Here is a 27,872-nt window from a genome sequence, read left to right as displayed (position 1 = left end):
GGTTTTCCATCTGAAATAATGATATAATAACATCTCGATATAAAGGCATGACTTTATTGTGAAGGAATTTAACTAACCCTGCACTTGCTACTACTGAACCCCATTCTCAGCATTATTCACCACTAGTACCTATTGTTGCCCGGGGAGGAAGAGGGAAGAGGGTGGAGGGATTGAACTGGAGGGGGGAGAGGAGAGGGGTTGAGGGGAGAGAGGGGAATGATAGGGGAGGGAAGAGGGATGGGAAAGATATACTGCATATACGTTTTGGGGGGGTTTGACAGGCCCTTTGGGGGGGGGGGAGAAGGGAAGGACGACAAATGTACCCATGCAAAGAGTGCTGTAACACCTCAGCGTTGCCGAGGTAAAAAAGTAAAAAAAAGGAAAGTGTAATGACTTCTGTCACCACCACCACCAGGTTGTGCTACATGGTACTCACTTACATTGATTAATTGATGCCCCCCCACGCCCCCGGCCCCCATACCCTCGCGTGATGCCACAGCCACATAGCCTATTTTACCCACCCCCTCCATAAACATAAAGTACAGCCATGGTCTTGGAAAAAATAAATTCTAGTTTTAACCTTGCAGAAACAACTGCACTGAAAAACGACGTGACGTTGCAATGGTGAAGGGGTTTACTATTTCGCTTCTCCTTTCTAGACAGGTAAGCAGCAAGTTTAGCTGTAGCTACATAGAAACACAGCAGTTCATACTTTTTGTCATGTTAACCTTCTTTTTTGAACCCAAAAAGAAAGGATCGAAAAGTAAATGTGAAATTCATTTTGAGCAACACACAGTTTAACCAGTTAAATAATTGAGAAAGTCTTTCACAACCAAAAAAAAAAAAATATGAAATACATCCTAATTAACGGAGCAGAAGGGGCAGCATGCAGATATTGGGCCAAAATGCCTGTAATTTGTGTTGCATGTGATGATCCAGTGGGCTAGGCTCACTGGAGATCTCCTGTTCTTTTGGTGATTAGCTTGCAATACATACATTGATTCCCATATAGGTTCAGAAAGCTGGGTGGAGAAACGCAGATAATTTGATTTATACTCGTCTTATACAAGCTTTTGCTGCTAGCAGCTTGCAATTAATTTGTCCCTGTGCTAACAGTGGTAGTTCCCTGGGAGAACAGTTAAAATCAGTTTCCGGAAATAGGATTCATTGGGCTGAACATGTGCATTCCGATTCCAAAATAGCCATAACCGATGACCTTTTTGAACTACTTTCCTTATTATTAACCCAATTTTTCTCCTGGATCGATTCCCTGTTACAGTTGAAATTTCCGTTACAGTCTTCCACCCTACACCAGAGCTTGGCCGTAGGTGCCATACTTTGTTTGTGCCCGCATCAATGCAACGTTGGCACAATTCACGGCTCCTGGATATATCAGGGAAGTGATGAGTGAAAAATAGTTAAACTTCAAACATCCCTGGGGAGTATGCATCACCTCTGCGACTTACGGATAGGCCTATCCAGGCATTGAGAAGGCTCTGGTAAAATATGGGGAGCGTTGATATATCCACGTACTTGAGGTGAGTCAGGAATATTTCAAGACCGTAGCCGAGTCTATTGCAAAAGTCTATTAAAAAAGATAATGCCTATTGCAAAATATGACAGGCCAAGCGGTGGTTTGGATGGGGCTCAACATATAGAAGGTGTTGAATGGAGCATAAGCGAAAGGCCATAACACAGGACTTCACACGAACAAGGCCTCTAGTGGATGAAGTACGTTGTATTACATTTGGCCACAGCCAATGATGGCCTTCCGAAAAAAAAAAGTCCACCAGTTTGGCTTGGATCATGTCCAGCAGCACTTTTGGTGGGTGTAGGCAAATAAATTGATGCCATAAAGTTGCAGCAACCAAGTTATTGGCCATCAAGACACGGCCCTTAAAAGAAAGGTGTGGCCGTGCTCGTTTCCACAAGCTCAGTCTCCTCTCCATGTCTTCAGTCAGGCCTTCCCAAATTTTTTTTCACAAATTGTTTGGAACCCAGGGATATAACAAAGTAATTGCCATCGTCTGCCTTCCATTCTAGGTTTTCTGGAAAAGGTGCTGGATGTGTCGAGACAGGTAGGCAACTATTAAGGTATAGTACCCAAAGAGCTTTACTTTTTGTCCAATTAACTTTCAGAGAAGAAGCAAGGAAAAAAGTTCTCAAGGATTCAACAACAGCAACAACAATATCGTGGTTGTTCCTGATTATGACGCAAACATCATCTGCATACGCTGATATAGTCAATGGTGGACTCCTTGGAAAACAAGTCAGGCCGGAGATATTCTTTGAGTTTACAAAGTAGTGGTTCTCTTGCTAAAGCAAAAAGGAAGCAAGTCTAGAAAAAATATTCCAAAATAATTTTGATAATGTCAAGCGTCCATTAAATCCCGAACCAAAAAAATGTTGTCGCAATTGGAACGACTGGGGATGCAGAAAGTCTAATCAGGTGGGACCAGATCGCTAATGAATTTCTTTGTACGATTTACCATCACTTTTGCGAAAAGTTTGTAATCGGTGCATATTATTGAAACTGTTCGGCAATTCTCCATCCTCCTGAGATATCCTGACTTTGAGAGGAGACTCACCACTGCTCTCCGAAGACTTGATGGCATTAGATCAGATCACAGTGATTCCTGGATAATGTTCAAAAGTTTCCAACCCAAAATATACCAAAATTCCAGTAATACTCAGCTGGTAAGCCATCAATTCCTGGAGCTTTTCCAGAATCCATTACACACCCAGGGCACATTCTAGTTCAGCAAGGGTTAACGGCACATCCAGCTCCAGGTGTTAGGTCTCGGTCAAGGATGGGAGGTAAAGAGTTTTATCTCATCCTCACAAACATCCTTTTTTGCAAATAGTTCTGAATATAACTTTCTAATAGTATTTTTTACCCCATCAGATTTCGTAATTACATTCACACTGGGGTCCATAACTGATTAAAAAAAATAAGCCGAGATGGTTTGGTTTCAGATTCAAGGTGAAAAAAAAAAGATTTGCTGGGGCTGTCTGATACTTTTCTATTTTATATTCTTAGTCTAACGAATAATCCTGCAGCTTTCTCCTGCAATGATTCCCTAAGTTGGGTCTTTATTTCAAGGAGTAACTTATAGTTTGCCTCATTCTCTTGTTTTGCCGGGTTGCTCTCCAATTTTAGAATTTCTGTTTCCCAACGAGCCAATGTGACTTGACTTTCATGAGTGACTGTTGAGAAACTGTTGATAAAACAGCCGTATATAGGTTTTCATATTGTCCCATCACAGGTTAATGGAAGTGAAAAGGGCCTTTCTTGCAGCTACTGATAGCCAGAGATTGCGAAGGCTTCCTTGAAAAAGGCATCATCCAAAAGACTTATTACATTTTCAATAGGCACTCTTACATTTGAATTGGGGAAAGGGTAGGCCCATAGTGACCATGTGGTGATTGGAGAAGATATAGGGGACAATACTCGTGAAGGCCACGACATTCCTAAAATGTGGTGTGATGTACCATCAGTCAAGCCTCGCTAAGGACACTTGACTATTGGAGCAGCAACGCTGTTATTAGTCCACTACCGGTGTACACCGGAGGGGACTATAGGTTTGCACTCCGTCCCTCCGTCTGTCCGTCAGTCCGTCAGTCCGTCACGCAACGAACAGTTTTCCGGACTTTTTTTCTAAACTCTTAAAGCTAATGATTTCAAACTTGGTACATGGTTTCCTCATGATAAGGTACAGATCAAGTTCGAACTTCACGACCTTTCGATCATTTTTGACAAAGTTATGGCACTTTGAACTTTGGTAATTTCCCCAACAGTTTTCCGGACGACAGACTGCCGGTAGGGGACATGTATTGCAGCGCAATACTCAGAATGCTTGTTCAGTTGGGTGCATCAAGCGCCATACATCAAGAAAACCCACGAAGGAAATGAAATGAGAGAGGTTAGCATGGGTTTCAGAATGTGGTTCTGGTGAATTTCTGTCCAATTTGGGCACAACCGTACAATTGAAGTAATCCCTCATGCATATGCACTGATAGAGGTGAAACGATTTAAAATGTTTTACCACTGCAGAAAAGAAGGTTTTACGGTCGGTACTCTCACTTGGTGCATACACATTAAAAATAATGAATTTTAGGTTATTTATCACCAGTTCTAGGGAGTTAAAATGGGCCTTTATCACCTGAAAGAGGAAAAGATTCAGATGCAAGGCCTGGTTTTACCAAAGAAACATCTCCAGCAGATACAGACGACACATTACTGAAGAAGCATTTACTTTAAAAATGCTGCACCAGTCATTTTCTACCCTCTCAGAGATATGAGTTTCCAGCAATAAGATTACATCAACTTGTTTCCATTTGGATAAACTATTTACTTGGATCTGCGGGTGTGACTTGTCGCGCCACCATTTATATTAAGTGTTGCAAGAGTGAGTGTCTTCATTACTTGGTAATAAATTTTGTCTGACGCTGAGAATACTCAACCTTTGCCTTTGTTATAATTTTATTTGGTCGATGAAACTGATTTTGTTAGGCTTCGTTCTTCAGACTTTTTTTTAGGACTAGCTTTGCAGCCTGAACTAGAACGGCACTCAGTAGAGCGCACACCTCCGCCAGGCTGAACAGTTTATGTTTTGTATCCCAATATTACGCCGGATCTGGATTCGGACCTGAACCAAAATCTAATCGGCTTGCGCTTGTCACCCTACCAACTCGTCCACCAAGTTTAGTCATAACTCGTCCATAACTTTTTTTTAAAATATCATGTTATGTATAACTTTTCTCCCGATCTCTCAATTGTGAAGAATTACTTAAAAATTAAATAATTATCATATCCGAATCCACATTCAGATCTTCACCAAAATCGAATCGATTAGTCCTTGTCACACACCCAACCTCTCCACCAAGTTTCGTTCAAATCCCTCCACAACCTTTTGAGATATCTTCTTCAAAGACAGACAGACAGCGAAACAGACAAACAAACAGACAGACAGGGGTGAAAACATAATCTCCATCCACATTCAGTGGCGGAGGTAATAAAGGGAACCAAATCGGAAAAATGATCAAAAATGACAACATTCCGTTGTTCTCTCATTTCTTAATGAAACGCATAGACAAGATGGGGAGGAACCTGGGGCTGATCTGTCATTGGCTGTGTCTGATGTCATGTCCACCCCCTCTTCTGATAAACCAGACATTGCCCCACTGGGATCTGGGTCAATACCCTCAGCCATTCTTGTTTCAGGAACAGGTGTGCCAGCATCTGGGGGTCTCCAGAGTGTTGTGTTTGGGAAACATCAGCACACTGACAACCATTTTCCTCAAATGGAGCTAAATCTTTGTTGTCACACTCCTCCAGATTTATATTTACACTTTCATTTGCTAAGTGGGCATACTTATCTTGGGCCACAGTTTGTTCAACTTCAAGTGTTTGGATTGATGATTTATCATTCACTGACTCAAAGTCAGCTTTAATTCGTCCGTGCGAGTAATGGAAGCACACTGTTGTACAGTTTGAAACCCATTACCCATCTCCAGGGGATCCGTTTCATTTGTTTGTTCAATGTTCTGCAATGGGACTTCAGGAGAAACCTTAATTACAATAGAATGGCAACCGGAGGAAAATATGAAATGAGGGTGAGAACTCTATCCCTTGTCATGCATCCCTTTTCCTTCCATGCAGAACCGTGTGTTGTCAATGTCAAGGATATTGCAATGAACTACCTGCAAGTTCCAGAAAACTATGATGAATACTTTACAAGGGATGTGAGTAATGTTTCATTTAACAAAGCAAACAGATGTGAAAGGCTCATGGAGCAGATCCATAGTGCAAACCCTAAACTTGAACAACGGCTAAACCTCAGATCTTGCTCAAATGGTATTTAACAAGATTCAGAAAAATATTGTTACTAAATGGAATTGACTTCTGTAGATTGAAGATTGTTGTGGATTTAGGGATTGGAGAATGTTGCATGATGTTGATAACCTTCCAGACTCAGAGCAGATGCTCTAACCGTTATGCCACCGAGTCTGGTTACGAATAAAGTCTTTGGGATTAGTTCATGAAGGAGGATCATCCTGCTTGTCTGTCTCTCTGCCTTTGAAGTTTGTGCTGCAATCATAGAGAACCTCATATTGTTTGCCCCCATGAGTGCTAAACTGGTAAAATGACAGAAGCAGACTGTTCTGAGTTGTGGCTGGGTGGGACGGCGAGCGCTTTAGCACGAGTCGGGCCATAGCGGTCGGGTGGGGTTCTGGACTCGCCATATGGTCCCACCAATCCTATAATTTTTTTGGTGCTCTCACGTGCATTCTCACTGTTTTTAGGTACTATTTTACAACACTGTAATTGGGTAATTGTGCCAAAATTTGACCATTTACTGCAATAAATGAAAATCATGGAAGACTTTGCACTGGAAAATGTGACCATCTTCCGGAAGACGGTCTGGATCCACTCCTGGTTCTCATAGCCTGTCCTGCCGATCCCATACACACTGACACATTAAACTTTGTTTGTTGTCATTGTCTTGTTAGCTCCCCTGGAACGAAGTCCGTCCGTCAGTCCGTCCATCCGTAAACACTTGCAACTTCTTATCTGAAACCGCTAATGGGATTGTGACCAAACTTGGCACAAATGATACTTGTTACGTTGTGACTAAAGTTTGTTCACGACTTTATAGAAGTCGGGGTCTAAGGGGGTCTACTGGGGTCAAAGTGGATCCAGGTCTGATGCCCCCAAAATAGGAGTTTGCTTTTTCCTCTGAAACTACACACACTATTTCGATGAAACTTTACCACAACCTTCATCACCCGTGATGTACCGAAGTTTGTTGACGGCACTAAGAAAATCGAAGTCTAAGGGGATATATGGGGGGTTTGTTCACAGAAGGAATTCCGATGAAACTTGACCACAACCTTAATCACCTGTGATGTACAATGTTTGTTGCATTAGAAAAATTGGGGTCTGATGAGGTATAGGGGAGAGGGTGGGGTAGGGGAGGGGGGTGGGGTGGGGGGTGGGTGTTGCCTGCTTAGAATCCGACGGGTCATCTTAATACGACTGTGACGGTCGATCACTTCGGGGTCTTCCTCGCCAGATTACGTGCGTAATGTCGTGATACCATACGGATTGGAAGTCCGCATTAACCCAGAGTTACGCCAATTAGGTGTTGCACTTTGTATGTAAATGTGCGGTGTTGAATCACTGCAGCCAAATAGTTCCTTAACGGATCTGCCCTAATCACCTCAGGAATAAGTATCTATAATAATAATAATAATAATAATAGGCAATGTGTGGATAAGTATCTATACTTAAGGACAAGATGGAAGGGACAAGATAGCGGATCATGGAAGGGACATTTGAAATGACAACATGAAATTTTGTTCCCAAGGGAATGGGGAATGACAGTGAAATTTTGAATGGATTTACATATACATGCAATTGCCATAGAGGTGCGCTCACGAAGCTCTCTATCATCTCACTGCTCTCTGCACATGTGCAGTCGGGATGAATTCAGAGACAAAATACGATGAAACGGCAAACTTGTCTTTCTCTTGGTGTTCTGATTCGTGTTAAAATGTAACATTCGATTTAAATAGGGTATTCCTCCATCATCAACTGAAAACACGGATGAGAGACATGAACCAATTGCCTGACTCTGCTTTTAGCTATGCACACGTACTTGAGGTAATGGTGGCTGTACCTGTAGTTACAATTCAGCTTTACACTGCCTTTGCACATTTTAGGATCTAGGGTCCAGTTTCTGGAAAAAAAGATGAATTAATGCATTTTAAAAATTATTTCTGTTTTGAAGAAATTCGAATTTCCTGGGAAAACAGCGGTCGTCTTTGAATGCGTATCGGGGTATCACTCAAAGAAGAGTTTGAATGTGCCATGCCACCATGGACAAATGAACTTGCCTTCCTGCGAATACACACAAGAAGAAGGTATGTGGTAAGGTAAATGGCATCATACTAAAATCCGAAATTTGGGGTCTGTCTGTCTTACAATTTTTGACCGTGATATATTTCGTCGTTACTTATCCAATCTCAACCAAACTTGACAGGAGTCTAAGTGTCACACAATGAAGATTGTAGCAAATTAATTTGCCCCCTTCCCCAAGGAGATTTTCTCCACCAAGGGGGTTTTCCCCGCCAATGGGGTTGCGTGTTGAGGTGTATATCCGTGTTAAGATAGTTTTATCGTGGCGTTTTCCCAAGGCCGCTTCTAATAACAAAAGCATAATGTTAATGTTATTAATACAAAACAAATTAATACAAAATATTAACTCCCCAAGAGGTGTTTCAACGCAGTGTCAATGTTTATAAATTGCTTATTGTGCTGTTTTGTGGGAGCACCGGCCCCGACAAGAAGTACAAATATTATAAACTACAAAAACATATGACCACCTTTTTAATCAGTCGCTAATTCTGTTTAACACGAAATTAAAGAAATTTGGAGGAATCCCGACATCCGTGAGGCAATTTTTACTTAGGCCAAGTAAAAAAAAAAAAAAGTTTCTCGTCTGGACTTTTTTGAAAAAAGGAGGAGGGAGGCCCTTACTATTTACTATTTTCTTTTTTTTTGCTATTTTTTTCCAAGATGGCTGCCATGAATTGAATGACCACTGTGGCTGACTTAAAGACTCTATAGTTTGTCCAATGTAATGTGAAACATGCCAGTGTTGATTGTTACCGAAAGGCCTGCAATTTCATTTCCAAATTACCGCAAATAAATATATGTTTTAACTGAAATGGCATATGAATAGAATCAATCAATGGAACATGTCATGTGTTACACCGGACAAACTATATTTGAATAAAACAAAAAAGAAACAATGACAATGTTTAAATTTGGTATGTGTCCTTGTTTAATATAAATACACAATAATACACTAATAGTAAAATAATTGTTCATATTGGGGACTACTCAGAGAACAGACCAAAAGATTGATGAAATCCTAAAAAACAACTACTGTAGTTTCATTGGAAGGCTGATCCTTCCCTCTTACAAATCCATAATATCCATGGCGGGATCCATAATAGTTCAGATCATCAATGCACAAGATGCGATCAGCAAACGCCCGGAAACGGCAAGTTTTAGACCGAGTTTCTTCGCAAAACGATTTTTTTTAGAACAAGTATATATTTAAAAAAAATAGTATTAAATAGTAAATAAAAGTAGGCGGCGACCAAAAAGGAAGCGGGCGGGGACGAGAAACTTTTTTTTTTTTAACTTGGCCTTACGGAACTGAGCGAAGATCAACTGTAATCTATACACCTCACATAGTTTATGACCATGACACTTCCGGGTGTCTGGGTGGGGAACGGGTGCACTAGTGTCTATAAATTCACAGATGATGAGACTAATCAATAAAACACTTTGTGATGCAGGTGATCCAATCAGCACTGAATCACCATATTCTGCAGAAGAAAGCGGTCATACTAAAGATCCAAGGCATAAAGGTAAAGTCGGTGTCGGTTTTCCATCTGAAATAATGATATAATAACATCTCGATATAAAGGCATGACTTTATTGTGAAGGAATTTAACTAACCCTGCACTTGCTACTACTGAACCCCATTCTCAGCATTATTCACCACTAGTACCTATTGTTGCCCGGGGAGGAAGAGGGAAGAGGGTGGAGGGATTGAACAGGAGGGGGGAGCGGAGAGGAGAGGGGTTGAGGGGAGAGAGGGGAATGATAGGGGAGGGAAGAGGGATGGGAAAGATATACTGCATATACGTTTTGGGGGGGTTTGACAGGCCCTTTGGGGGGGGGGGGGAGAAGGGAAGGACGACAAATGTACCCATGCAAAGAGTGCTGTAACACCTCAGCGTTGCCGAGGTAAAAAAGTAAAAAAAAAAGGAAAGTGTAATGACTTCTGTCACCACCACCACCAGGTTGTGCTACATGGTACACACTTACATTGATAATTGATGACCCCCCCGGCCCCCATACCCTCGCGTGATGCCACAGCCACATAGCCTATTTTACCCACCCCCTCCATAAACATCAAGTACAGCCATGGTCTTGGAAAAAATAAATTCTAGTTTTAACCTTGCAGAAACAACTGCACTGAAAAACGACGTGACGTTGCAATGGTGAAGGGGTTTACTATTTCGCTTCTCCTTTCTAGACAGGTAAGCAGCAAGTTTAGCTGGAGGTACATAGAAACACAGCAGTTCATACTTTTTGTCATGTTAACCTTCTTTTTTGAACCCAAAAAGAAAGGATCGAAAAGTAAATGTGAAATTCATTTTGAGCAACACACAGTTTAACCAGTTAAATAATTGAGAAAGTCTTTCACAACCAAAAAAAAAAAAAAATGAAATACATCCTAATTAACGGAGCAGAAGGGGCAGCATGCAGATATTGGGCCAAAATGCCTGTAATTTGTGTTGCATGTGATGATCCAGTGGGCTAGGCTCACTGGAGATCTCCTGTTCTTTTGGTGATTAGCTTGCAATACATACATTGATTCCCATATAGGTTCAGTCGGGGTACCAGCAGGGTGTAGCTTCTTCCAATGCGTTACTCTGTTTAATGGAGAAACGCAGATAATTTGATTTATACTCGTCTTATACAAGCTTTTGCTGCTAGCAGCATGCAATTAATTTGTCCCTGTGCTAACAGTGGTAGTTCCCTGGGAGAACAGTTAAAATCAGTTTCCGGAAATAGGATTCATTGGGCTGAACATGTGCATTCCGATTCCAAAATAGCCATAACCGATGACCTTTTTGAACTACTTTCCTTATTATTAACCCAATTTTTCTCCTGGATCGATTCCCTGTTACAGTTGAAATTTCCGTTACAGTCTTCCACCCTACACCAGAGCTTGGCCGTAGGTGCCATACTTTGTTTGTGCCCGCATCAATGCAACGTTGGCACAATTCACGGCTCCTGGATATATCAGGGAAGTGATGAGTGAAAAATAGTTAAACTTCAAACATCCCTGGGGAGTATGCATCACCTCTGCGACTCACGGATAGGCCTTTCCAGGCATTGAGAAGGCGTTGGGGAGGTGAGTAAAATATGGGGAGCGTTGATATATCCACGTATTTGAGGTGAGTCAGGAATATTTCAAGACCGTAGCCGAGTCTATTGCAAAAGTCTATTAAAAAAGATAATGCCTATTGCAAAATATGACAGGCCAAGCGGTGGTTTGGATGGGGCTCAACATATAGAAGGTGTTGAATGGAGCATAAGCGAAAGGCCATAACACAGGACTTCACACGAACAAGGCCTCTAGTGGATGAAGTACGTTTTATTACATTTGGCCACAGCCAATGATGGCCTTCCGAAAAAAAAAAGTCCACCAGTTTGGCTTGGATCATGTCCAGCAGCACTTTTGGTGGGTGTAGGCAAATAAATTGATGCCATAAAGTTGCAGCAACCAAGTTATTGGCCATCAAGACACGGCCCTTAAAAGAAAGGTGTGGCCGTGCTCGTTTCCACAAGCTCAGTCTCCTCTCCATGTCTTCAGTCAGGCCTTCCCAAATTTTTTTTCACAAATTGTTTGGAACCCAGGGATATAACAAAGTAATTGCCATCGTCTGCCCTCCATTCTAGGTTTTCTGGAAAAGGTGCTGGAGGTGTCGAGACAGGTAGGCAACTATTAAGGTATAGTACCCAAAGAGCTTTACTTTTTGTCCAATTAACTTTCAGAGAAGAAGCAAGGAAAAAAGTTCTCAAGGATTCAACAACAGCAACAATATCGTGGTTGTTCCTGATTATGACGCAAACATCATCTGCATACGCTGATATAGTCAATGGTGGACTCCTTGGAAAACAAGTCAGGCCGGAGATATTCTTTGAGTTTACAAAGTAGTGGTTCTCTTGCTAAAGCAAAAAGGAAGCAAGTCTAGAAAAAATATTCCAAAATAATTTTGATAATGTCAAGCGTCCATTAAATCCCGAACCAAAAAAATGTTGTCGCAATTGGAACGACTGGGGATGCAGAAAGTCTAATCAGGTGGGACCAGATCGCTAATGAATTTCTTTGTACGATTTACCATCACTTTTGCGAAAAGTTTGTAATCGGTGCATATTATTGAAACTGTTCGGCAATTCTCCATCCTCCTGAGATATCCTGACATTGAGAGGAGACTCACCACTGCTCTCCGAAGACTTGATGGCATTAGATCAGATCACAGTGATTCCTGGATAATGTTCAAAAGTTTCCAACCCAAAATATACCAAAATTCCAGTAATACTCAGCTGGTAAGCCATCAATTCCTGGAGCTTTTCCAGAATCCATTACACACCCAGGGCACATTCTAGTTCAGCAAGGGTTAACGGCACATCCAGCTCCAGGTGTTAGGTCTCGGTCAAGGATGGGAGGTAAAGAGTTTTATCTCATCCTCACAAACATCCTTTTTTGCAAATAGTTCTGAATATAACTTTCTAATAGTATTTTTTACCCCATCAGATTTCGTAATTACATTCACACTGGGGTCCATAACTGATAAAAAAAAATAAGCCGAGATGGTTTGGTTTCAGATTCAAGGTGAAAAAAAAAAGATTTGCTGGGGCTGTCTGATACTTTTCTATTTTATATTCTTAGTCTAACGAATAATCCTGCAGCTTTCTCCTGCAATGATTCCCTAAGTTGGGTCTTTATTTCAAGGAGTAACTTATAGTTTGCCTCATTCTCTTGTTTTGCCGGGTTGCTCTCCAATTTTAGAATTTCTGTTTCCCAACGAGCCAATGTGACTTGACTTTCATGAGTGACTGTTGAGAAACTGTTGATAAAACAGCCGTATATAGGTTTTCATATTGTCGCATCACAGGTTAATGGAAGTGAAAAGGGCCTTTCTTGCAGCTACTGATAGCCAGAGATTGCGAAGGCTTCCTTGAAAAAGGCATCATCCAAAAGACTTATTACATTTTCAATAGGCACTCTTACGTTTGAATTGGGGAAAGGGTAGGCCCATAGTGACCATGTGGTGATTGGAGAAGATATAGGGGACAATACTCGTGAAGGCCACGACATTCCTAAAATGTGGTGTGATGTACCATCAGTCAAGCCTCGCTAAGGACACTTGACTATTGGAGCATCAACGCTGTTATTAGTCCACTACCGGTGTACACCGGAGGGGACTATAGGTTTGCACTCCGTCCCTCCGTCTGTCCGTCAGTCCGTCAGTCCGTCACGCAAAGAACAGTTTTCCGGACTTTTTTTCTAAACTCTTAATGCTAATGATTTCAAACTTGGTACATGGTTTCCTCATGATAAGGTACAGATCGAGTTCGAACTTCACGACCTTTCGATCATTTTTGACAAAGTTATGGCACTTTGAACTTTGGTAATTTCCCCAACAGTTTTCCGGACGACAGACTGCCGGTAGGGGACATGTATTGCAGCGCAATACTCAGAATGCTTGTTCAGTTGGGTGCATCAAGCGCCATACATCAAGAAAACCCACGAAGGAAATGAAATGAGAGAGGTTAGCATGGGTTTCAGAATGTGGTTCTGGTGAGTTTCTGTCCAATTTGGGCACAACCGTACAATTGAAGTAATCCCTCATGCATATGCACTGATAGAGGTGAAACGATTTAAAATGTTTTACCACTGCAGAAAAGAAGGTTTTACGGTCGGTACTCTCACTTGGTGCATACACATTAAAAATAATGAATTTTAGGTTATTTATCACCAGTTCTAGGGAGTTAAAATGGGCCTTTATCACCTGAAAGAGGAAAAGATTCAGATGCAAGGCCTGGTTTTACCAAAGAAACATCTCCAGCAGATACAGACGACACATTACTGAAGAAGCATTTACTTTAAAAATGCTGCACCAGTCATTTTCTACCCTCTCAGAGATATGAGTTTCCAGCAATAAGATTACATCAACTTGTTTCCATTTGGATAAACTATTTACTTGGATCTGCGGGTGTGACTTGTCCCGCCACCATTTATATTAAGTGTTGCAAGAGTGAGTGTCTTCATTACTTGGGAATACATTTTGTCTGACGCTGAGAATACTCAACCTTTGCCTTTGTTATAATTTTATTTGGTCGATGAAACTGATTTTGTTAGGCTTCGTTCTTCAGACTTTTTTTTAGGACTAGCTTTGCAGCCTGAACTAGAACGGCACTCAGTAGAGCGCACACCTCCGCCAGCCTGAACAGTTTATGTTTTGTATCCCAATATTAGGCCGGATCTGGATTCGGACCTGAACCAAAATCTAATCGGCTTGCGCTTGTCACCCTACCAACTCGTCCACCAAGTTTAGTCATAACTCGTCCATAACTTTTTTTTAAAATATCATGTTATGTATAACTTTTCTCCCGATCTCTCAATTGTGAAGAATTACTTAAAAATTAAATAATTATCATATCCGAATCCACATTCAGATCTTCACCAAAATCGAATCGATTAGTCCTTGTCACACACCCAACCTCTCCACCAAGTTTCGTTCAAATCCCTCCACAACCTTTTGAGATATCTTGTTCACAGACAGACAGACAGCGAAACAGACAAACAAACAGACAGACAGGGGTGAAAACATAATCGCCATCCACATTCAGTGGCGGAGGTAATAAAGGGAACCAAATCGGAAAAATGATCAAAAATGACAACATTCCGTTGTTCTCTCATTTCTTAATGAAACGCATAGACAAGATGGGGAGGAACTTGGGGCTGATCTGTCATTGGCTGTGTCTGATGTCATGTCCACCCCCTCTTCTGATAAACCAGACATTGCCCCACTGGGATCTGGGTCAATACCCTCAGCCATTCTTGTTTCAGGAACAGGTGTGCCAGCATCTGGGGGTCTCCAGAGTGTTGTGTTTGGGAAACATCAGCACACTGACAACCATTTTCCTCAAATGGAGCTAAATCTTTGTTGTCACACTCCTCCAGATTTATATTTACACTTTCATTTGCTAAGTGGGCATACTTATCTTGGGCCACAGTTTGTTCAACTTCAAGTGTTTGGATTGATGATTTATCATTCACTGACTCAAAGTCAGCTTTAATTCGTCCGTGCGAGTAATGGAAGCACACTGTTGTACAGTTTGAAACCCATTACCCATCTCCAGTGGATCCGTTTCATTTGTTTGTTCAATGTTCTGCAATGGGACTTCAGGAGAAACCTTAATTACAATAGAATGGCAACCGGAGGAAAATATGAAATGAGGGTGAGAACTCTATCCCTTGTCATGCATCCCTTTTCCTTCCATGCAGAACCGTGTGTTGTCAATGTCAAGGATATTGCAATGAACTACCTGCAAGTTCCAGAAATCTATGATGAATACTTTACAAGGGATGTGAGTAATGTTTCATTTAACAAAGCAAACAGATGTGAAAGGCTCATGGAGCAGATCCATAGTGCAAACCCTAAACTTGAACAACGGCTAAACCTCAGATCTTGCTCAAATGGTATTTAACAAGATTCAGAAAAATATTGTTACTAAATGGAATTGACTTCTGTAGATTGAAGATTGTTGTGGATTTAGGGATTGGAGAATGTTGCATGATGTTGATAACCTTCCAGACTCAGAGCAGATGCTCTAACCGTTATGCCACCGAGTCTGGTTACGAATAAAGTCTTTGGGATTAGTTCATGAAGGAGGATCATCCTGCTTGTCTGTCTCTCTGCCTTTGAAGTTTGTGCTGCAATCATAGAGAACCTCATATTGTTTGCCCCCATGAGTGCTAAACTGGTAAAATGACAGAAGCAGACTGTTCTGAGTTGTGGCTGGGTGGGACGGCGAGCGCTTTAGCACGAGTCGGGCCATAGCGGTCGGGTGGGGTTCTGGACTCGCCATATGGTCCCACCAATCCTATAATTTTTTTGGTGCTCTCACGTGCATTCTCACTGTTTTTAGGTACTATTTTACAACACTGTAATTGGGTAATTGTGCCAAAATTTGACCATTTACTGCAATAAATGAAAATCATGGAAGACTTTGCACTGGAAAATGTGACCATCTTCCGGAAGACGGTCTGGATCCACTCCTGGTTCTCATAGCCTGTCCTGCCGATCCCATACACACTGACACATTAAACTTTGTTTGTTGTCATTGTCTTGTTAGCTCCCCTGGAACGAAGTCCGTGTGTCAGTCCGTCCATCCGTAAACACTTGCAACTTCTTATCTGAAACCGCTAATGGGATTGTGACCAAACTTGGCACAAATGATACTTGTTACGTTGTGACTAAAGTTTGTTCACGACTTTATAGAAGTCGGGGTCTAAGGGGGTCTACTGGGGTCAAAGTGGATCCAGGTCTGACGCCCCCAAAATAGGAGTTTGCTTTTTCCTCTGAAACTACACACACTATTTCGATGAAACTTTACCACAACCTTCATCACCCGTGATGTACCGAAGTTTGTTGACGGCACTAAGAAAATCGAAGTCTAAGGGGATATATGGGGGGTTTGTTCACAAGGAATTCCGATGAAACTTGACCACAACCTTAATCACCTGTGATGTACAATGTTTGTTGCATTAGAAAAATTGGGGTCTGATGAGGTATAGGGGAGAGGGTGGGGTAGGGGTGGGGGGTGGCTGTTGCCTGCTTAGAATCCGACGAGTCATCTTAATACGACTGTGACGGTCGATCACTTCGGGGTCTTCCTCGCCAGATTACGTGCGTAATGTCGTGATACCATACGGATTGGAAGTCCGCATCAACCCAGAGTTACACCAATACCATACACAATTAGGTGTTGCACTTTGTATGTAAATGTGCGGTGTTGAATCACTGCAGCCAAATAGTTCCTTAACGGATCTGCCCTAATCACCTCAGGAACAAGTATCTATAATAATAATAATAATAATAATAATAGGCAATGTGTGGATAAGTATCTATACTTAAGGACAAGATGGAAGGGACAAGATGGCGGATCATGGAAGGGACATTTGAAATGACAACATGAAACGTTGTTCCCAAGGGAATGGGGAATGACAGTGAAATTTTGAATGGATTTACATATACATGCAATTGCCATAGAGGTGCGCTCACGAAGCTCTCTATCATCTCACTGCTCTCTGCACATGTGCAGTCGGGATGAATTCAGAGACAAAATACGATGAAACGGCAAACTTGTCTTTCTCTTGGTGTTCTGATTCGTGTTAAAATGTAACATTCGATTTAAATAGGGTATTCCTATTTGGGTTGTTGGTGTTGGTGTTGATATTCCTGAAAATCCCTGGTGTTGGGCTAGCGGCTAGGGTGCCGGCTTAGGATCCAAGGATCCTGGGTTCGAATCCCGGTCGATCGCTGAATTAACGCCAGGGGGGTTGACTCAGCCTGTCATCCTTCCGAGGTCGGCTAATTGAGTACCAGTTCACTGGTAATTCCCTGGTTGTCGTTAAAGGCGGCAAAAAGGGTTGGCGTCAGGAAGGGCATCCGGCCGTAAAACATTGCTTCAAATAGGGGACCGAAAAACAACAACAACCACGGTTCCCGAAAAAGGCCAACCCCCGCTTTGCGGGGAAAAATGGCCTCTAAAGGTGGTTATTCCTCCATCATCAACTGAAAACACGGATGAGAGACATGAACCAATTGCCTGACTCTGCTTTTAGCTATGCACACGTACGTGAGGTAATGGTGGCTGTACCTGTAGTTACAATTCAGCTTTACACTGCCTTTGCACATTTTAGGATCTAGGGTCCAGTTTCTGGAAAAAAAGATGAATTAATGCATTTTAAAAATTATTTCTGTTTTGAAGAAATTCGAATTTCCTGGGAAAACAGCGGTCGTCTTTGAATGCGTATCGGGGTATCACTCAAAGAAGAGTTTGAATGTGCCATGCCGCCATGGACAAATGAACTTGCCTTCCTGCGAATACACACAAGAAGAAGGTATGTGGTAAGGTAAATGGCATCATACTAAAATCCGAAATTTGGGGTCTGTCTGTCTTACAATTTTTGACCGTGATATATTTCGTCGTTACTTATCCAATCTCAACCAAACTTGACAGGAGTCTAAGTGTCACACAATGAAGATTGTAGCAAATTAATTTGCCCCCTTCCCCAAGGAGATTTTCTCCACCAAGGGGGTTTTCCCCGCCAATGGGGTTGCGTGTTGAGGTGTATATCCGTGTTAAGATAGTTTTATCGTGGCGTTTTCCCAAGGCCGCTTCTAATAACAAAAGCATAATGTTAATGTTATTAATACAAAACAAATTAATACAAAATATTAACTCCCCAAGAGGTGTTTCAACGCAGTGTCAATGTTTATAAATCGCTTATTGTGCTGTTTTGTGGGAGCACCGGCCCCGACAAGAAGTACAAATATTATAAACTACAAAAACATATGACCACCTTTTTAATCAGTCGCTAATTCTGTTTAACACGAAATTAAAGAAATTTGGAGGAATCCCGACATCCGTGAGGCAATTTTTACTTAGGCCAAGTAAAAAAAAAAAAAAGTTTCTCGTCTGGACTTTTTTGAAAAAAGGAGGAGGGAGGCCCTTACTATTTACTATTTTCTTTTTTTTTGCTATTTTTTTCCAAGATGGCTGCCATGAATTGAATGACCACTGTGGCTGAATTAAAGACTCTATAGTTTGTCCAATGTAATGTGAAACATGCCAGTGTTGATTGTTACCAAAAGGCCTGCAATTTCATTTCCAAATTACCGCAAATAAATATATTGTAACGATTTTGAGAAGTGTGTAACGAATTTGAGAAGTGTAACGGTTTTTGAGAAGTGTAACAATTTTGGAGGAAGTGTAACGAGTGTGAAAACGTTACAATGTGAACGTTACAAAAGTATGGTAACACCCTGTTAATGTAAATAATGGTCGTAACCGTCGTCCTAGTTAATTCCATGAAACTTACACGCAGGTCACGATATATCTTTTAAATAGTGTATTTCCTTATTCCATGTAGGCTAAGTATGTGTTTCCCACTAGATTGACTTTGCATTGTATCAAACAAAATAAGCGTAGGCCCTTCCAATTTCCCCAAAACCTCCCTTCCAATTGCCTTCCGCATTTTGGGCGGTTTTCTTCAACCGCCATTGCCCATGTGCTTTGAGTTGGGGAAGAAAGGCGTGTCTCCACCTCATCATAAGAGGGAAGGAGTGAACCAGCTCTAACAGCCAATCAACACCACGGTGAGCGACCCGGTAGGCGTGCCCTCGGAGCCGGCGGCTTGATTTCGCCCGAGGTGATAAAAGCGACTGTAAGGGACTGCTTTGAGAGATGACTTGGAGAGGCCTTGGGAGATGAGCAAAGAGGCTGCACCAAGAGGTGAGATGCGAAACGCTCCAAGCCAAAGAGGAGAGGTACTCGGCAAGGAAACCAGCTTTGGAGAGACGCGCTGAAAGGAGGGAGACGGCCCCACCCCAAGAAGAGGAGCAGGTGTGCCGAACCAGCGCGTGACGTCTACCGCAGTGGATACACGACGGAGGGTTTCCCGCCAAAACCGCGAGGAATTGTGAGCTGCGGCCTCCCGACCTGGCCTCCCTCTCAAGCAATCCATCTCAAGCCCTACCTGCCTGCAATATCCCCTGTGTAAGTGTGAACGTCCTGTCCTACTCGTTTGTCTTGGGGCTAAGTAAAAATGAATAGTGTAAGTTAACGATTCGCTGTGTTACTGCTTCTTCCATCCATTGCTTGTGTGTGTATAATAAAATCTGTTCTTCCTCCGTATTCTTCTTCTTCTTCTTTTTCATTCTCTTTCGGTCGCTTTAGAGATTTCCCGATTGAATATCTGTGGGGCGATCTGGTCAACGTCGGGTGGAATCGGGTTTTAATCGGGGAGTAACTGTTCGGACGCGGTTAAATACACCACCGCTCGGTCAATATAACATCTAAAACCCGCGTCTGTAACAATATGTTTTAACTGAAATGGCATATGAATAGAATCAATCAATGGAACATGTCATGTGTTACACCGGACAAACTATATTTGAATAAAACAAAAAAGAAACAATGACAATGTTTAAATTTGGTATGTGTCCTTGTTTAATATAAATACACAATAATACACTAATAGTACAATAATTGTTCATATTGGGGACTACTCAGAGAACAGACCAAAAGATTGATGAAATCCTAAAAAACAACTACTGTAGTTTCATTGGAAGGCTGATCCTTCCCTCTTACAAATCCATAATATCCATGGCGGGATCCATAATAGTTCAGATCATCAATGCACAAGATGCGATCAGCAAACGCCCGGAAACGGCAAGTTTTAGACCGAGTTTCTTCGCAAAACGCTTTTTTTTAAAACAAGTATATATTTTAAAAAAATAGTATTAAATAGTAAATAAAAGTAGGCGGCGACCAAAAAGGAAGCGGGCGGGGACGAGAAACATTTTTTTTTTAACTTGGCCTTACGGAACTGAGCGAAGATCTACTGTAATCTATACACCTCACATAGTTTATGACCATGACACTTCCGGGTGTCTGGGTGGGGAACGGGTGCACTAGTGTCTATAAATTCACAGATGATGAGACTAATCAATAAAACACTTTGTGATGCAGGTGATCCAATCAGCACTGAATCACCATATTCTGCAGAAGAAAGCGGTCCTACTAAAGATCCAAGGCATAAAGGTAATGTCGGTGTCGACGGTTTTCCATCTGAAATATGATATAATAACATCTCTATAAAGGGCATGACTTTATTGTGAAGGTATTTAAGTAACCCTGCTCTTGCTACTACTGAACCCCATTCTCAGCATTATTCACCATATCCTGATTCAACAGAGAAATTGTGATTAACAGTTTTGTAGATCTACAGAGTTACGCTGTAGACCAAGAGGCAAGAATTTAGAATTTGAGCAATGCACAAACATACAAGTCATGAGCAATGTTCTGCTTTTTTCAGAAGATACTGAAGGGTCTTTAACTCCTGATGAATGCATTCACTCTGTTAGACCTATGGTGAGACTGGAAGCTGAGAGGGTTTGGGAAATAATAATATCTCTTCCTGGTCTCGCGAGAACAATAATAATAACAGGTGAGAGATAGTGGACGATTGAAAGACCACCGATCATTGTACGATCAGAAAGTAGAAGGACATGCATTTGATCAGTTTGTAGATGAGTGAATCTATATTTGCATTCTTATTACCCTGCGCTCACGAAGTGAAAAGCGGGGTTAAGTGATCGTTGTACATACTGTACGCACGTATGTATGTACGTACGTACGTGGCTGTATTTTCAAAATTCATTTTTCTCTGCAACCGTTGGTCTGATCGACCCAATTTTCACCATAGTATGTGTCGACTCATGTGGAATTTTTAAGTGATAGTTATGACGTAATAGGTCATGTGGTATGGGCGCCATCTTGTTTAAATTAATTTAATTTATATGTGTGAGAAAATGACATGACCAGACCAGAAATCGAACCCAGGTCCTCTGGTGAACCATACCAGTGATCTGCCGTCTGAGCTATCTGGGCGACCCTGACTAAGCATGCTATTTTCCCACACATAGGATTGCCACTCTTTCTGTCAATGCTCTCAGGGCACTAGCTGCCAACCATAGGAGCACCAACGGCCTGATCACGAGAGGGTCGAGAGGGGCATGTAATTTTCCCACATATATCAATTAAATTATTTAATCTTGTTCATTTTTTTGTATACAAGATCGAGACTCGTGAAAGAGCGAACATTAATCACACAGAAAGACAAACCAACACATAAAACATATAACATGGGGAGCGGTAGACAAGATGGGGAGAGAGGGGCAAGGAAACAAACACAACATTTGAGAGCAGGGACATCGAGATCGAATTGGAGGAATCCCGACAACATTAATCAACATTATTCAACCCGACATTAATCGAATTGATTCACTACACCCCCAGTGGTGTTTATAATCGAGGACATGGATTTGTCCCTTCCCCCCCCCCCCCCCCCCCCATTGGAGGAAGACCCTCTTTGGTTTGGCTCTGCTGTTGGTGTTTCCCATCTCTCTCTCTCTCTCTCTCTCTCTCTCTCTGCTGTTCTTTTTGTCCGGTTGTGTCCTGATATGTGCACTGTACTTGTACTAGCTCTTCCACGAGACACGACTATGTACACAAAAATCCCATCCATCTTACTTCTGTTTTCAGTATTTCCCCTCTCTCCTTACTCTCTTTTCCTGTTTGTTCATTCACTTGATGTTTGCCCCACTGTCAGTTCCACCTTGCTTTGCAGTGAGGCTCGCTGTAAAAAAGTACAAAATACAATGTTACTGGTTGAGGTCGTTATCAATACAGTATACATCATTTCAAATCTTAGTGTGTTTGTGTTTGTTTGTGATTGTACATTATTCTTTCATGGCCAAACTGTAACACCGAGAGGCGCCAGATTTTGGATTTAGGTACTTCAGAATCTGGGCAAGGTTTTAAGCTACCTGGGATTGACCTTGACGTCCATTTGGAGGCCACCAAAGGCCGCTATTATTATTATTATTATTTTTTTGTATACAAGATCGAGGCTCGTGAAAGAGCTAACATTAATCACACAAAAAGACAAACCGACACAAAAACACAAAAAACAAGGGGAGCGGCAGACAAGATGGGGAGAGAGGGGGAAGGACACAAACACAACATTTGAGAGCAGGGACATCGGGAGGACTTGGGGGGAGGTGGGAGAGGAATAAAACATATGAACACTGCAAGGACTCTGGGGTGAATTACCGGGGGTAGAAAAGATCAAGGTTTTCGATGGGGGAAGATAAGAGATGGTGGTGAACAGCTGTTTTAAAGACCTGGAGGGAGGAGTGCGATTGAAGGGAGTGGGGGAGTTTGTTCCAGAGGCGGGAGAAAAGGGAAATGAAAGAGTGAAGGTGAGCAGAGAGTCTTGATTTTGGCAGTTTAACCATAAGAGGGTTGCAGGCAGATCTTGTGCGACCTGAAGGAATATTGGGGGGACAGAGCACAGAGAGAGCTGGGGGAGCAAGGCCGGAGAGGAGTCGGTAGAAGACAGAAAGATCACCAACCTGCCTGCGGTGAGTGAGTGAAAGGCCCTCGGAGTTGACTTCATCGCAGGAGATTCCAATGATTCTGAAAGCTTTGGCCTCAACAGCGTGAAGCCGAGCAAGGTGTGAGGCAGGAGCACCAGCCCAGAGGGGGGAACAGTATTCCATTGAGCTGCGGATGAAAGCCTTGTATGTGGTGAGGAGCTCAGGTGTGCCAAGGAAGGACTTTGCACGATGGAGGATGCCCAGTCGGCGACTGGCTTTGGAGGCCAGCTTGGAAATGTGGTTTTCCCAAGAAAGATCATGGCAGATAGTGAGACCCAAAAGCTTGAGCGACAGAACTTCTTGGAGAGGATTGTTGAGAAAGTAGATGGGAGGGTTTTCCAGTCGGTCCTTTCGGAGAGAAGTGTATATTGTGTATATTGTATATATTGTCTATAAAGTGTATATTGGGATTTGGGGTCAGGCAGTGCTGCCGCTGACCTGCAGGCAAAGGGTAACTACTATGAGGCCAACAACTCCATTGCTTTTCAATGCGCAACATGTCCTGAAACCACCAATGAGAAAAATGAAGCCAACGGGCAGCGCTGTGTATACCACCTCCTGGCAGCGCTGGGTTTCCCTGACCCCACCCCATCCCCCAACCACCATCCCCCCCCCCCCGACCCCCAAGCAGCGCTGGGTAGCTTCTGCTAGTAATGAGTAGAATTGTCAAGCACCTCTCTTAACCAGCAGTGAACTGTCACTCTTTCCCTTCTAGATGTCTGCAAAATAATGGAACACGAGATGGACAGCAACAATCTTGTGTTGCCGGCGATGTACTACAATCTGCAGACCAATAGGGTAGTTTCTTTTTATCCAAGCTTTCATTTTCACAGAACTTGAGACGTTTTATTGAAGAATTAAATGCATTAATTAAGTTTAAGTGACTGAACTGACCTAAGAGCTATTGAGTAATGAGCTCCCTAGTGGCCTAAATTGCAACTGACATTTTCTAGTTGTACTTGTGTTTTTGTGGTGTTCATCATGCAATTTTTACAGCCTAAAAGAGACGTTCTGGTCCCAGAAGACGAGCTGATTAGCTTCCAGTGTTTGCCTGGATATATACCCAACATGCCCCTGCATGCAGTTTGCTCTCACGGTTACATGGAGCTGCCACATTGTCTTTTAGGTGATGTATTATTTTGTTAAATGATGTGAAAACAAAGCACACTTTTTTGAAGAAATGACTATCCACAGCACCTATCCTTTGTGCTGTTCATTTAATCTGAATTCGCTGTGAACTTTATACTCAATAATATGCATCTCCTTCAGGATCAAAAATCGTATCTTCAATGCCATCTTTCCCTGTGCATTACAAATCCAGGAAATTGGGACCGTGGATGCTATATCATCCTCCGAGCACGGGTAAGTTTGATTTGCTTTCATCGCTTTATGTTGCAACATCTCTAATTAATTTCACACAAAGTCTGGTCGTAAGCTCAGGCTCTTTTGACTATTTCTTGCTCAGACATCACTCGGATGTGTGAACAAGACATCCCCTTCTAAAATTACTTCAGTGCCTTCTATACGCTCATTGATCTGTTGTTCTTTGGTCTCCATTGTTTGTCCCATCTCTTTTATTTTCTGTATTACTTATTGTCATGTCTCGTCTTACATTCTCTCTTTACTGTTATTTGTTATCCCTTGGTTTCTTTCTGGGCCCTTTTTAGTTCCTTTATCGCTCCCTATTTTTCCCGATATATGTTTTTCATTATTTTTGTTCTTCTGTAAGTCCTTTTACTTCCATATTAATTTCATTTATTTTATTCATCACTTTAACATGACCTGCCCTCATCTCATCCCAGACCGCTCACGCAACCCCTCACTTCATTCACCTCCCCCGTACAACCTCGATCCTTGCCGCCATCTCATTGCCCATCACATCCATTTTGTTGCCCATCGCCTTTGTCAGCCTTCATCTCAGCGTTTACCTCCATGAGTCCCGTATACGAAACGATTTTACCCATCATCTGGCTGAGCATCATTGTAAATTGATCCATGTTTGGTTGTGCTGTTGGGGCCGACCTGCTCTCCTGCAGTGTGGATTCTAGGGGGATTCTCGGGGGGTTGCAGTGTGCATTCTAGGGGGATTCTAGGGGGGTTGCTGTGTTTTCTGGGGGATGGGGTGTGGGTAGTGGACCGCGAGCATTGTAAGCGTCCAAGCTACGCCTTCCATGGAATATTTTCTTGCAGATTTGCTTTCTGACGCAGCCTTGTCCATATTCTCCATTTCTACTGAGCCCACCTGGACCTGCTCGGCTTGGTTAGACATACGGTAGCTGCTATCTTACTATAATTCACCAAATGTCTGTCCATCTGTCTGTCTGTCTGTCCGTTCGAAGGTACCACAAAAACGGCTGAACCGATCGCAACGATATTTTGGGTGGGTAATCCTGGGATCTCCCGGGGTAAAATGGGCTATATTGTTTCCCAATTTCAGCTTTGGCCTCCAGCATTTTCAGGTTTGGACTCCCGCATAACGTTATTTTCTCGGGTGCCACACAAACGGCTGCACCGATCGCTGCGCAGCTGCACCGATCGGACTCGGTGACCTCGGACAAAGACCTATTATAAGCACATGGGTTGAATCCCTGCTTGAGAGAATGCCAACCCCCTCCCCGCCATCACGGTCGTCTCTCCAACTCACAATCCCATGAGATATGCGGAAGGGACGACCCAAAACCAATTATCTTCTTTTTCATTCGTATATAAACATCATTAAAAGTAAATAATGACCATAAAATTTCTTTGTTTAATGTTATAAACAGCATTAACGACTGTTTGAAAAGCTAATCATATGTGTTTGTGGTTTATAATATTTTACACGCCCGGCTACGCCACTGTTAGACTTTTGGTCTTGTTTCTCAGAAATAGCTTAACGGATCTTCTTCAAACTTTCAGAGGTTCATCAATGAGTGCTGGGGAGTGTTTTGGGCAAAATGTTTTGAAATTTTTGAAGAAAAAAAAAGTTCGATTAAAATTTTTTTTTTTTTGCTCTATGGTGCCTGAGCCTTTGTGGCATTGTGAAAATTAATATTACATTATCCTCGATTTGTGTGTGTGTGTGTGTGTGTGTGTGTATGTGTGTGTGTGTGTGTGTGTGTGTGTGTAATATTATAATATAAATTATAAAACATAAATTTTTCTTAGGTGTAGGGAAGTGTTTTAGGCGCCCACAAAAAAATAAAAACCAAATTGATTACTTCAAAATCCCAACAGGATTATAACATCACCGGGCAACGTGGGTACTCCTGCTAGTACAGTATACATTCACAACAATATTTTCTTCATTTGTTCTTCTTGCAGCCCTAATGGACACTGTGAATGGACTAGTTTTAACTGGACAAAGCATCATCTTCCTCATACATAGGGATGCAGGGGCCAATGATCACTTAACATTCTGCTATGAAAATCTTCCTCCCTGGAACATCAAGGTATGTTTTATCGGAAAGGTTCTGGAGTCTGGATTTCTCTTGGTGTCAACAAAAATGCAGAAAGATTTGTAACACAAGCAATGAAGTGCAGCTGCAATGTTATACAGATTATGAATGAAAACAATTGCTTCAAAGATGAAAGAAACATTTGTTGTTGTTTTTTAAGATAAATTGCTCATAATTGTCCGTGGTCTCAAATGATGTCGGAATGTTTTATAGTACAGGATATTTTTGAACATAAACGTCCTGCAAAATGATAGAACAAGCTTAACATTATTAATAGAGTACTCTTTAGAGTTCAGAGGGACAATTTAAGTTGTCACATTTTGAATGTTTAAACGTTCACCAGGATCAAGAGTAACCAAATAAATGGTGAAAAGTTGAAATGACATTTTTCTTTTCTTGTCGAATGACCATGAAAAAGCTTCTACACAGACTATAATAAACAAGCATTCTGAGTATTGCGCTGCAATACATGTCCCCTACCGGCAGTCTGTCGTCCGGAAAACTGTTGGGGAAATTACACGTATTGCACTGTGTGAATTATATAATTACCAACTCAAGGTCTGAGGTAACTCGGCTAAACAAATTCCGATTTGCACCAAATAAAGTTCATGAATGGTTGTACAGACCCCTACTTCTCACTAAAAGGGGAAAAATAATGTAAATCGGAGTTAAAATAACAAGCAAGCAAGCAAGGAGCAAGGCAAGAAGCAAGGAGAAGAAGCAAGGAGCAAGGTCGTTCCGTGGAGCGGCCTGCGCGTATTGCACTGTGTGAATTATATAATTACCAACTCACAGTCTGAGGTAACTCGGCTAAAAATTATCCAATTTGCACCAAATAAAGTTTATGAATGGTTGCACAGACCCCTACTTCTCACTAAAAGTGGAAACAGAATGTAAATTGGAGTTAAAACAAGGAATATTAACAGCTTTGACTTACCGCACTCCAAATTATAGTCCGAAAACTGTTGGGGAAATTACCAAAGTTCAAAGTGCCATAACTTTCTCAAAAATGACCGAAACGTCGTGAAGTTCGAACTTGATCTGTAACTTGTCATGAGGAAACCATGTACCAAGTTTGAAATCATTAGCATTAAGAGTTTAGGAAAAAAGTCCGGAAAGCTGTTCTTTGCGTGACGGACTGACAGACTGACGGACTGACGGACTGACTGACGGACGGACGGAGGGACGGCGTGCAAACCTATAGTCCCCTCCGGTGTACACCGGTAGGGGACTAACAAGCATTCTGAGTATTGCGCTGCAATACATGTCCCCTACCGGCAGTCTGTCATCCGGAAAACTGTTGGGGAAATTACCAAAGTTCAAAGTGCCATAACTTTGTCAAAAATGATCGAAACTTCGTGAAGTTCGAACGTGATCTGTAACTTATCATGAGGAAACCATGTACCAAGTTTGAAATCATTAGCATTAAGAGTTTAGAAAAAAAGTCCAGAAAGCTGTTCTTTGCGTGATGGACGGACTGACTGACAGACGGACAGACTGACAGACTGACAGACGGAGGGACGGAGTGCAAATCTATAGTCC

General features: G+C 42.0%; 1 protein-coding gene across 4 annotated transcripts in view; it reads left to right on the top strand.

Moving 5' to 3' along the window:
- The window catches only part of LOC137414787 (uncharacterized), a 123,283-nt gene that overhangs the window by 69,661 nt on the left and 25,750 nt on the right, over positions 1-27,872 (top strand). For 2 of the 4 annotated variants that reach the window (XM_078772449.1, XM_078772447.1), the window contains exons 11-20: positions 5,663-5,745; positions 7,794-7,926; positions 9,373-9,444; positions 15,168-15,250; positions 17,657-17,789; positions 20,423-20,494; positions 23,609-23,691; positions 23,890-24,019; positions 24,163-24,255; positions 26,197-26,324. In XM_078772449.1, coding sequence (XP_078628575.1) covers positions 5,663-5,745; positions 7,794-7,926; positions 9,373-9,444; positions 15,168-15,250; positions 17,657-17,789; positions 20,423-20,494; positions 23,609-23,691; positions 23,890-24,019; positions 24,163-24,255; positions 26,197-26,324 — 1,010 coding nt within the window. The remainder of the gene's footprint in view (positions 1-5,662; positions 5,746-7,793; positions 7,927-9,372; positions 9,445-15,167; positions 15,251-17,656; positions 17,790-20,422; positions 20,495-23,608; positions 23,692-23,889; positions 24,020-24,162; positions 24,256-26,196; positions 26,325-27,872) is intronic. The other 2 variants (XM_078772451.1, XM_078772450.1) reach the window with 1 other exon arrangement.

This window comes from Myxine glutinosa, chromosome 2 (genome assembly GCF_964187855.1).
Source record: "Myxine glutinosa chromosome 2, kmMyxGlut1.1, whole genome shotgun sequence".
NCBI classification, from domain to species: Eukaryota; Metazoa; Chordata; class Myxini; order Myxiniformes; family Myxinidae; genus Myxine; species Myxine glutinosa.
Note: the sequence above shows the minus strand (reverse complement) of the source record. Positions and strands in the feature narration are given on the sequence as shown.